General features: G+C 46.1%; 1 protein-coding gene across 2 annotated transcripts; it reads right to left on the reverse strand.

Moving 5' to 3' along the window:
• Positions 1–5,721: 5,721 nt before the first annotated feature.
• On the reverse strand, positions 5,722–6,168 carry Calml5 (calmodulin like 5). Of its 2 annotated transcripts, XM_036187058.1 has the most exons (2): positions 6,142–6,168; positions 5,722–6,102 (listed from the first exon to the last, which is right to left on the reverse strand). In XM_036187058.1, the coding sequence occupies exons 1-2, from the start codon at positions 6,166–6,168 to the stop codon at positions 5,722–5,724; spliced, it is 408 nt and encodes a 135-aa protein (XP_036042951.1). The 2 variants fall into 2 exon arrangements, with proteins under 2 accessions (XP_036042951.1, XP_036042950.1); XM_036187057.1 differs by having other exon boundaries at positions 5,722–6,168.
• Between the last annotated feature and the right edge of the window lie 6,349 nt (positions 6,169–12,517).

Here is a 12,517-nt window from a genome sequence, read left to right on the forward strand (position 1 = left end):
TACATGCCTGCAATTCCAGCATTCAGAAGTCAAAGGCAGGAAGACTGCAAGTCAATTGAAATGAGCCAGCAATTCTCCTTTTCCCAAATCATAGATCCAAAGTATAAAAACAAATAAAAACACAGGAAACTTTAATTTCAGTTGGGTCATGCTACAATAGTTATGTGAGTTGACTACCATTAAAATAATTTACTAAGCTCAACCCAAAAATCTAACCTGGACAAATAAAACTCCAAAGAAATTTATAAACACTGTCAAAATTTACTCATCTAAGATGAATTTTATCATTCCTTTGTATCTTTTTTTTTTCTAAGTTCTCAGTGTCTGGTTTCTCTGTGTAGCCCTGGCTGTCTTGGAACTCTCTGTAGACCAGACTGGCCTCAAACTCAAAGATCCACCTGTCTCTGCCTCCCAAGTGGTAGGATTAAAGGGGTGTGCTACCACTGCCTCATTTAGGGTGTTATTTTTATGGCCTTGAAGTCACTGTGTAGCTGAGGCTTACCTCAAACTTCTGATTCTTCTACCTCCACCTTCTGAGTGCTGGGATAACCAGTGTGAACTCATGCCTTACCCCTCCACTGCTCCTGCTGCAAGGACACTGCCTTGATGTGGCCACCAGGCCTCTCTAGTACCAGATAGAGGGCTGAAGGAGGCTGGGACTCTGGGAATTCAAATTAACTCCTAGGAAATGATCCATGTGAGCTGGATGGTGATGATACACAACTTTGATCCCAACACTCAGGAGCCAGAGGCAGGAGGATCTCTGTGAGTTCAAGGCAAGCCTGATCAACAAAGTGAGTTCCAAGACAGCCAGTGCCACATAAAGAAACCCTGTCTCGGAAAAAAAAAATGAAAGGGGGGAGGAAGGAAGGAGGGAAGGAGGGAGGGAGGGAGGGAGGAAAAAGAAACAATCCACTCTGGTAGGGATAGAGAGATCCAGGGATTTATGCACACCTCACTTCCATTCTTCTTGTTTAGGATTTAAATGTCTTCCCCAAACATCCATGCACTAAAGGTACTGCCTGAAGTTGGTTCCCTCTTTAAAAGGTGGGGCTTAGTGGAAGGAAGTTAGATCATTGGGAATGTGTCCCTGGAGGGGGTATCTGAACCCTTACCTCTTCCTCTAGTTCATTATTTGCTCCAAGGCTGTAGTAAGGGAAGTTGCCACGATGTGCAACTCCAGGCCCACAGAGATGTGGCCCAGAGAGCTTGGACTGAAAACTCGGAAACTATCAACAAAACCTCTTTTAATTTGATTGTCTCCATTAAACTGGTTGTCATAGGTCTTTTGTTACAATCCTAAACACTAACCACACCCAAGGCACTATTGCCGTTGAGGGCCTTAGAGAAACACTCACTGCTAGTCATTAGCACTTACTTACCACAAGGCAGAGATGGTGCAAGATCACTTGTGTGTCATTCCAGGCTTGTGAGGGAAGACTCACCATTGCTCATCTAAGACCCAGGCTAATCCAACTCTAGGTCAGAATGCCAAAGAGTGGGCTTTGAATGGCATAACGTAGCTGAACTGACTCTCCCATATACACACCTTCCCACTATCTACTGTCCTCAGAAGCCCACTTTGTATCCTTTGTCTTATTGTTTTACCACAATATACAGCCTTTGTTAAGATGGTATAATAAGCTCTCAAGCCTAGGCATTTCTTTGGATTTTTACTTCTTTTATGTGACTCTTTTGTATAGATGCAAAGTAAACTTCCTTTCCAATTAATCTGTCTTCTGTTGGTTTAATTTGTAAACTCCAGTCACTGAAACTGAAAAGGGAAATGTTTTCTCCTATATAACACAGATTACATGTTAAAATGTAGAAAGGCTGGGGTCATAACTCAGTTGGCAGAGTGTTTAGCTTGCATGCACAGGGCTCAGGGTTTGATCCACAGCATTGTATAAATGGTGTGTGGTGGTGCACGTGTACAATTCCAGCATGGGTTAGGCTCTCCCTCCCAAGACACAAGAATTTCAGTTCCAACATGTTTTCATGGTAAAATGCTAGGACCTTGGGTCACTATTGGAAAGAAAAACTAAAAAATGGCTTGATATTTCGTCTCCAGCTCTTCAATGATAAAGTTAGCAAAGATTAGATGCCTAGTTGGTTAAATCCATCTCTTTTATCCCCAGTCATCCAACAGGTCATAAATTCAGAGTCTGAGAATTAACTTAGCTTTCTCACTGTGAGGGCCAGAGAGAGCCTGGATAGTTAGCAAAATATAATAAAAATAAGATATGCCATGTAATTTTTTCTGGGTGTGGTTCAGGCTGGAGAGCTGATTTCCTTCTAAGCGCCCCTCTGTAATTTCTAATCTTCTATAATCTGCGGGTATTTTTGTAGTCTAAAATAAACTAACATCTAGAGAATAAAAGAGTTGACATCCATGTAGCCTACAGCCAGACGTGGAAAAGAGAGCACATTAAGGAGACCCTTGAGGTTTCTCTCATTCCTTCTTTGAGGCACTCCTCCCACCAGAAGGAGCCACCACATGTGTTTATTGTTCCCACTAGACAAAAATATTCATACTTGAGAGATAAAGGGGGACTTTTCTTTTCTTTTTAGAAAATTAATTTTTTTTTTGTCCTCCTTAGATTCAAGCAGTTGTTATCAGATGTTTAGATTTCATGGATCAATAACATTCAAAATAGATTTGGAGACACGAGAAACCCAACCCAAACCCCAAATGACCCCCTGCTATCGTGATAGCTCCCGACAGAAAGACATTCAACACTCCAAGCACAGGAGTAGCAGATTAACAAAAATGAATGTAAAGTCTTTCTCCAGCTTCTTGTTTTGTTTATTTTGAAACAAGTCTCATATAGCCCAAGCTGGCCTCACACTCACTATGGAGCCAGGGATGACTCTGAATTTCTTTCTCCTCCCACCCTCCACCCCCCACCCCTCACCTCCCACCCCAGACAGACTTTCTCTGTGTTTTTTGTTTTGGTGCCTGTCCTGGGTCTCACGCTGTACACCAGACTGGCCTCGAACTCACAAAGCTCTGCCTGGCTCTACCTCTCGAGTGCTGGGGGGGATTGGGCCACCACCGCCCCGCTGACTCTGAATTTCTAACCCTCCTGCATCTGCCTCCCAAGCCTATACCACCACACAGGATTTTATTGAATGCTGGGAATCAAAACCAATGCTCCCTATGTATTACACAGATGTACTTTCCTGAAAAGTACATCTGCAGCCTATTTTGTCTACATGTATTTTTATCTTGCCACAGAAACCTTGCAGTCTTTGACCCCGGAGTAATCAGTACTTTAGACATTGAGCCTGTGGCTCTCTCTTTTTTCCCCCGATCTCCCCTTCCCCTCATCTCCTCATTCTTCCACTAGAGCTTCTGCCTGCCATTTGGTCCATGCTGCTTCCCTCTCATGCTCAGTTGGGGGAGCCTGGAGTCAGTTTCCAGACCTCTCCTGCCCACTCCACCCACAGGGCACCACCGCACTCCAGCCCCGAGGCCTTTCCCTTCCCTGCAAACCAGGCCTCCACCCAGCAGGCTAGAAGGTATCCAAAGGGGCCAGATATCTGATGACAGAGTGGTGAGGGACAAAGTAGCAATGTATAAGGACCAAAGAAACTGGAAGAACCCCAGAGTAAGCCCACTGGGGAGACATAAACTTATCTCACAGATACGGCAGACTTCCCTTAGTGAACTCGACCAGTTCCTCACTCCACTGAGCCCAAGTAGGGCTCTGTGCCCAAGTAGGGCTAAAGAAGACAGGCTCGGCCACTCATCACCACAGATGCATACTCTCCACAGGTGCACATCCCCCACAGGTGTGCCAGAGTGAGGGGGTGGAGGGGCGGGCTGGGCTGAAGTATTTTGCAATAGCTCTTCAGAGAAGCTAGCTCTGTCTCTGTCTCCCTTCCCACCCTGGATGAGAGCCACTGACTTGGCACAGCTGGGATAAGATAAGAGAAATATCATAGGTGATGTGAGCTTAAATTTCACTCGACAAAGGAGAAAGAGAGAGAGAGAGAGAGAGAGAGAGAGAGAGAGAGAGAGAGAGAGAAGAAGAAGAAGAAGAAGAAGAAGAAGAAGAAGAAGAAGAAGAAGAAGAAGAAGAAGAAAGAAAGAAAGAAGAAAGAAGAAGGAAGAAGAAGAAAAAAAAGGAGGAAGAGGAGGAGAAGAGAAGAAGAAGGAGGAGGAGGAGGAAGAAAAGAAGAAGAAGAAGAAGAAGAAGAAGAAGAAGAAGAAGAAGAAGAAGAAGAAGAAGAAAGAAAGAAAGAAGAAAGAAGAAGGAAGAAGAAGAAAAAAAGGAGGAAGAGGAGGAGGAGAAGAGAAGAAGAAGGAGGAGGAGGAGGAGGAAGAAAAGAAGAAGAAGAAGAAGAAGAAGAAGAAGAAGAAGAAGAAGAAGAAGAAGAAGAAGAAGAAGAAGAAGAAGAAGAAGAAGAATGTGGTCCCATTTCTTGGGAGGAGGAAGCAGGAGCCCAGCTTATTAAACAGCAAGCAAGACTCTCAGTGTAGTGTTCTAAACTAGCATCAGTATCCCCACTCAAGTTCACATAGTGACCTTCTTTGTCTTGTGTGGATGAGGGAGCCCTTGCAGCCCTCAGTCTTTCTTCCTGAGGAAACACGAATGTCCTGCTATCTATCAGCTTTGGAAACCCTTCTGTGCTATTTCTGCCTTCAGCATGGGACTGCCATCACCTCCCCTTCCAGTACCCACTTTCATCGTGTATGTGCCCTGATCACTTCTCATCCGGCTACTTGACAGTAGTTTCTGTAAAGTGGATCCCATTCCTAAGGCCACCTCTTTTAAAAATAACTATAGGATGATGTATTTCAGATACAGAATACATGCACACACAAAATCACATGCAGATACAGATACACACAGGGACACATGCATGCATCTATGTGTATACTTATACACACACAGGCCCATGTCGACATACATGGATAATATAGACAAACACATACATACACACTACACATAGACAGGCTTATGCAGACAGACATAGACACGAACAGAGGCACAAATATAGAGACAATTCTCACCACCTTTTTATGCAAGGTCAATGCACAGCAGGCTGTGTGAGAAGAGGAGTGTCCTTCCTTGGTGGGACTGCAGTTGGTCTGCCCATCTTAGGCCAGGCACTGGTACCCAGTGGCTCAGGTGCACCTTAAAGCTCAAAACACCTGCTTCCTCCATCTGACCTGACACACACACACACACACACACACACACACACACACACACATGCCACTACTCACCTTTCCTCCTCCTTGGGAACTAGGCAAGGCAAGAGGTAGACCAAAAAGCTTCTCGGATCAGTTCTCCCACCAGTTCTATAAAAGGGATTGTAGCTCCAAAGAATGTGTTTTTGGAAGCCCTTGGGAATTCTCTATTCAATTAAACACCAAGCACGTAGAATTTGCATTCCTTTTATTTAAACCATTATGAGAGCCCTGAGAGGTAGAAAGCACCCAATCCACAGCAGGAGGAAGAAGAGGGACCAGCCCAAGGAGACTATCCTTTGCCCAGAGTCTCAGCAGGCAGAGAGAAGAACGAGTTTGCAGCCCTGGATGGCGCAGCATCCAGGCCAGTGAAGTCTTCCTCATTCATGAGGTAGTTTCCCATACACCAACACAGACTTTTCCTTTATAACCCCAACACAAAAGCGGAGCCCTGAAAGAAGGCACAGTGCCTGTCGGGCCTGAGTCAGGCAGATAGAGACCAGGCTTGCAGCCTGGTAGTCTCACTTCTCAAGAAAGATGCGCACGAACTCATCATAGTTCACCCTCCCATCCTGGTCCGCATCAGCCTCACGGATCATGGCATCCAGCTCCTCCTGTGAAAGCTTCTCTCCCAGCTGATCCATGGCCTTCTTGAGCTCATCCACAGTGATGTGGCCATCACCATTCTGGTCAAAGACACTGAACACAGCCCGCAGCTCCTGCTCGGTGCTCCCTCTCTTATACTTGGCCATTGCTGCCAAGAATTCGTCAAAGCTGATGGTGCCATCTTGGTCTGTGTCCACCTTGGAGATGAGCGCCTTCAGTTCTTCCTCTGAGAGGTTCTTACCCAGCTGCTTCATCACATCACCCAGTTCCTCGACACTGATGTGGCCATCCTTGTTCTTGTCAAATCTATCAAAGGCTGCATGGAACTCGTCCACCTGCTCCTTATCAAACCCGTGAGACATGGCTGTGTCTTCTGTACCTTACAGAGCTTCTGAGCTTGTCAACCAGATGTCAATCTACTGCTCCTGGGGTTTGTGGTCCAGCGTTCAGGGCTGCTGCTGGGATCTGAGACTGTGTCTGTTGGAGAGCTGAGCTATAGGTAGCCTTGCCCTGGCATGGGAATCCCCTCCTTTTCTGCAATTGGAGCAAAGGGAGGAGGCTCCCCACCCTCTACCTGCCCTCAGGCAAGATGCTCCTCCCAGGGAGGGACAGATCAGCTGCAGACAAGGAATGAAGTAATCGGGATGGACGGGAAGACCCATGGGTAAATTGATGGGAAGTGGTATGGGGGCAATGGGTCGTAGACTACCAGCCTCTCCTTGCCCTGAGGGCAGACCACCCCACTGCATGGACATCTGCCTAGGTCATGCTTCCCCTAAAGACTTTGACCAAGTTGGTAGTTTCAAGAATGCTTCTCCAACTTCACTGAGACTCACTGGGGAGAGGCACAGGTGTTGAAGCTGCCTTCAGAGGCTCAACAGTCCTTTGGGGGGGATTCAGCTTAGGACTTCTCAAGCCTATCCTAAGGGTAAGGTTAGCAGAAACAGGGAGGTAGCAACACCAAGGTTTCCTAGATTTAGCCATGGCCTTCATTCCAGGGCAGTCCAGGGCAAGGAGAGAGGACAGGACTCTCCTCTTTAGCATCTAGAAGGGAAGGATCTGATTGGGTTGCATTCTGCTGCAGAGGCATCATTTATTTAAAAAGAAAATGTGAAGTGTTGTTTTAGAGGTGAAAGAAAAGGCTTTTTATCTCTCCTAGTGAGTCTTACAACTCCACAGCCAAGTCCAGTGTTCTCCAGGCCGTCTCTATTGGAGATGAGACAGGCATTCCATGCACAGGGTGGGAAACAACTAAGACTGGAGCATCTTGCCTGGCTGCTGCTTGGACCCTGGAAGGCAATGTGTGGTCAGCCAAGTCCAGCCAAGGACAGGACAGCTGGGATAGGAACTTGACCGCCAGGGGATTTCCTGTGTCAGCCCTAAGCATACTAATCCCCTTGGGACGCCTTCTGTGCAGGGTCTGCCTTCTGGAAGGAAACTCATCCACGTGCAACCTGGAGCAGTTGGATTCAGAGCAAGATCTCAACTCTATGGGGTAGTCCCTAAGACTCTTCATTGGTGGGTGGACATGTGAGTGGACACTTGCCATGGAGTGCCCGAGATGAATTTCAAGTGAGCACCTTTGTGATCTCTAAAGGTTCCCTCCTCTCCTCCACCTTTGCCTGAACCATAGAAACAAACTTAATCATTTTCTTCCTGAGAAACTTAACAAATTCCACCTGTCTCTGGTTCAATAAGTTAAATGGACCAGCATTCCCTTCATCTCTGAAGTGAAGCCAGACAAATATTCAGACCCTTTGGCACCCCACCCCAACTCCCACCCTATGTCCAGAGAGCCTCAGATGGAGAGAGAGCAGGAAAGAGAAAGGCTTCAGTTAGATAGTTTATTCCCCCAAAACCTCTTGAAGGATTGCTATCTCATCTTTGTGCTGGAAAAATACAGAGACCTCAATAAATATTAAGCAACCAGCTTCTCAGTGAAGCTGACAACCAGTTCTGGGTGGAGAATGTCATTCCAACCTGGACAGCAGAGTAAGGAGGCATCCTGCTTGGTGAGAGATACAGGAAAGGTGGGGCTTTTAATAACAAGCTTCAATCCAGTTCCATTGTTTGTTTTTTTTTAAGAATATTTGAAGATATACATCTATATTTGAAATGTCTTTTTCTTCTCATCTTCTTAGTAGAGCCTGTGATTAAAATCCAAATACTTAATAATTATTGTATTATCATGTTCCTTTGGTTCAGTAAGACTTTGCATTCACTGTTAGGAGATTTTTCTGTCCCTGCTTCTGGATTCACTGCTAATCTGGCCAAATACATCCCAATGTTTTCATCTATAAGCAAAGAGGATGTATCTACTCATATATCTGAGGATTAATTAAGACCAAAGTAAAAAGTTCAGACTATGCTTCTGACTCTCTGATAAACCTCACATTCAAGGACAAGCTGGTTTATCTTTGGTGGAAGCCTCCAATAATATCTACTTGAATGGAGAGCTCACTCCATTTCATTATCATACCTTTCTTGTTTGAACCACAACAAAAACACCAAAGCTTACTCCTACTTTGAGGTTGTAGATAAATCAAACAGGCCAAGTCTCTGTTTTGAGCTCAGATTTTGAGCATCAACCAAAGCCACTTCTTCTGTTTGTTTGGGTGTTGTTTGTTTGTTTTTCAAGTCAGAAATCTCTCTGTGTAGCCCTGGCTATCCTGGAACTTGCTTTGTAGACCAGGCTGGCCTCCAACTCAGAGATGTGCCTAACTCTGCTTCCTGAATGCGGGGAATAAAGGTATGTGCCACCACCACTCAGCTAACCAATGCCATTTCATGTAAAATGGGAACTCTATTTAGAAAGGAATCCATGATGCTGGGAAGAGGGCTCCATTGTCAAAGTGCTTGCCATGAAAGCACAGGACCCTTGTAAAAAGCCAGGTACATGTTTCTAGTCCCACTGTTGGAGAGGAAGGGATAAGAGCATCACTAGGGCTCACTGAACAGCTAGTATAGACAAATCCATGAGCACCAGGTTCATCAAGAGACACTGCCTTGAACAACAAGACAACAGAGGAAGCAATAGAGAATAGAGGAAGACACTTGGCATCAACCCCTGGGCTTCACACAAATGATGACACAGAAGAAATTGGGCAGGAGAAAGAGAGGAATCTAGCTTGGCTGGGGATAAAGTTAAGTGGTAGATAAATCTGGGGATAAACCTAGTTTGCATAAGGCCTTGACTCCCATCCCCAGTACCACACACACATAAAAAAGAAATCTAGATGAGTGATGCCTTAGCACAGAAAAGGCAATCATTTTGTGATGCCCACATTCCATATTCCAGATGAAGAAATGGGATCTTTAGAAGGAAAGACCTATGACTCCCAAGGAGTCATAGGAGAGGCTTTTCCCTCCTCCTTCTGCCATGTGGGTTCTGCTTCCTCTCATAGGCCATGCTTCAACATGCATAAACACTGAAATGGTTTCTTTACACCTTCCCGCCCAGTCTCCTGACTCAGTGAGTTGTCAACTGCATGGCTTAACTTCCAAGGGTGGAAGTCATCAGTGGTAGCCATGCCACAAGAACCTCATAGAGTCAAACTAGAGATTGAAAATGGGGACAATGTGTCCATTGCTGCCCAAACCCACTTTAATCAAGGCCACTCTTCATTGGCTGGTTTAATACACTGACCTGTCTCTGTGGTGAGATTTTTGTAGGAAGGAGGAAGTGGAGGCTAGAAATGCCATGGTTCTGTGATTGTCAGCAGTTAAGACACCTGCACCTCACATGAGATACCTGTATAATAAAGGAACAGTGAAAATTGTTCATTCATTAGTACCTGAAGGCTACAAGACCTACTCCTTGTCCCACAGCTGGGGGACATGTGAGAAGGAGACTCACCATCAAGAGAAGGGAAGATAGCCCCTGGTATTCCAGGTATGGTGGCTGACCCTGGAGCTGGTGAGTGACATAGGGCATGCATTAAGGGGGAGAGAACTGAACCTGAGCAAGTAGGATTTGCTGATAAGAAACATCTGGAATCAAGTGAGGAAGGAGAAAGGCTGTGGTTAGCAGAGGGAGAGAGTGGAACAGGTGTGCAGGCAGGCTTGAGCCTTTGGGCTTGGGTATGGGAGGTGTCCTCTCTCGTGTCCCCTCAGCTTATAGCTTCAAGAACATAGGGACTCTTCCAAGTGAGAATGACCATGGCCCTGGATACTAGTGAGCCTTTCATTGAGGCTGACAGAAGACCTCTGCAGGTGGCAGAGGAGAGATGAAAACCTCCCCAAAGCTGCTAGACCAGGCCCTGAGGGCGGGAAGAAAGAATAAGTAGCCATGGGACAATCCTGTGCAAAAAGACTCTGTGTGCACGTAATTGTACCTGTGCACAGGCATGTGTTCCTGTGCTCGTGTGTATAGATGCACATGTGTATATGTGCACTGACTGCCAGTATATACATGTATTCGTTTTATGTGTGCATCTGCATCTGTATGTACATATGTATAGTTATGCATCTGGCTTAGTTTTCATTTGGGGGTTTGTTTTGGTTTGTTGTCAATTTGACACTTGCTAGAATTGTTTGGGAAGAGGAAACTTGGTTGAGAAAAGCCTCCAGTGGATTAACCTGCAGGCAAGTCTGTGTGTATTTGCGGGGGAGGCTTTTCTTCTTTTCTTGATTGATGGTTGATGTTGGAGGTCCCAGCACACTGGGGGAAGTGCCACCCCTGGGCAGGTGGTCCTGGGAAGTATAGGGACATAAACTGAGCAAGCCACTGGGAGCAAGCCAGCAAGCAGCTGTCGTCCATGGCCTCTGCTTCAGTTTCTGCTTTGAGTTCCACCCAGACTTCCCTCACCAATGGTCAAGAAACTATAAGCTAAAATAAATCTTTGCCTCCCCAAGTTGTTTTTGGTCACAGTCTTTATCATAGCAAGAGAAAGCAAACCAGAACAGTATGTATGCAATGTATTCACATATGTGCCTTGTATACATACATGTGTGCACACTTACACATGCACATATGAGTTTGTATTTGTATGTGTGGTGTGTGTACAGGGATTAGGAGGAGGTGTGTGAGTAGCTATATTCCTGCTCAGGTGTTCAGGAAAAATGGTTAAAGTTGACTCCTGCATCCATAGGGCTTTATCCTAGGAGCAGATACATAACATACCCAATCCTTCCATGATTATTTGGCTTCTGTGTGTGAAACACTCCACAGAAACCAGTCTAACAGGTTGGGAAACACAGACCACGATAGAGACTCCTCTGTGTCCTGGGACTTTCAGGAACCTGATTTCACCCTCCTTACACTTCAGCCTCCATGGAGTGGGCACAACAGGCTCTCCTCCAGGGAAATAAGGAATCTGGGTGGAGTCACCTCATCTCTCTGGGATGTGATCAATGGGAGAGAACTGGGCACAGCTTCCACAGCTCAATCACCATTAGTTTTCTTAAGCACCGATTTTATGGATAATAAGGATGACGGTGGGACACCTTGCACAGCCTTGATGCAGGGGAGGAGCCTGACTCTGCCTCTACTGAATGTACTAGGTTTTGCTAACTCCCCATGGGAGGCCTTACCTTTTTGGAGGAGGGGATGAGGGAGCGGGTTGGTGGGGGAAGGCTGGTGGGGAGTGGGAGGGAGGATCAGAAGGGGGTCTGTGGTTGGTATGTAAAAACGAATAAAAAATTTCTTAATAAAAAAAGGGTAGTGCTTCCTGCCTCATTCCCAGAGTCTGCCACAGTCCTGCTGTGTGTGTTGAATGGACAGATGACAGGAAATGACCTCAAGGTAAAGAAAGACTCAGAAGCTGGATTCCCCGCTGCGTGGTCAGTGACTGTCCAACCAAGAGTGAACTCTTGAGCTAGAACAGTATGTCACCTAGAGTCCCCTGGGAAGAGGGCTGAGGCCCTGCTCTCACGGAGCTTAAGTCTGGGGTTCTGAGGTGAGGAGGAGAAGCCTTGGGCTGGTAAGGGCTGCTATTTATTCAGTCCTTGAGGTTTGCCTGGACTTGTTGGGTTAGTTGGCAAGAACCGTCCTCCCGCTCTGAACCATCATTGACATACCTGGGAACTTGGCAGGACACACACTGCTTTGCGTCCCAAACCCAGGGCCCATGTGTCGGCTCCCCTCCCACAAGCACAGTTCCTGATCACCCAGGAGTTTCTGTGAGAAGTTTTTGGAGAGATCTATAAAATATATATTCATTTGTTAGTACATTTTGCATAATTTTACTTATTCATTTTGACACAGGATCCTGCGTACTCAGGTTGGCCTCAAACTTACTAGAATGACATTGAATGTCTTATCCCCCTGCCTCTGCTTTCCGAATGTTAGTCTCAGGTCTCCACCACCAGATCTGCTCTGTTCATTGCTGAGGACTGAATTCAGAGCTTCATGACTGCTAGGTAAATACTCTATCAACTGAGCCACACTCCCAGCCCCAAGTGCAGGGTTTTCCCTAAGAATTGAAGTGTTTTATCTAATCATCTAGGTTAACTCTCTCTGAGGTGGATCCTGTGCTCCATTCCTTGTCATTATGAGTGAATCAGGTAGATCAGCACCCCAGGAGCTAAGCTGTGCTCAGTCCTGTCCCACCGCAGCGTTGTGCACAGACTTATGTGGCATCCTTCTGCCATACCCATGACAGTCCCAGTCTGCTGCCCTATTTCCGAGTGATTGTTGTCACCTGCTGTCAGGAGGGTAGCTGCCCCTCTTCCCCGGCCTTCTCTCTGTGAGCCTTGTGTTCTGGGTTCCCA

This window comes from Onychomys torridus, chromosome 5 (assembly GCF_903995425.1).
Source record: "Onychomys torridus chromosome 5, mOncTor1.1, whole genome shotgun sequence".
Taxonomy (NCBI): domain Eukaryota; kingdom Metazoa; phylum Chordata; class Mammalia; order Rodentia; family Cricetidae; genus Onychomys; species Onychomys torridus.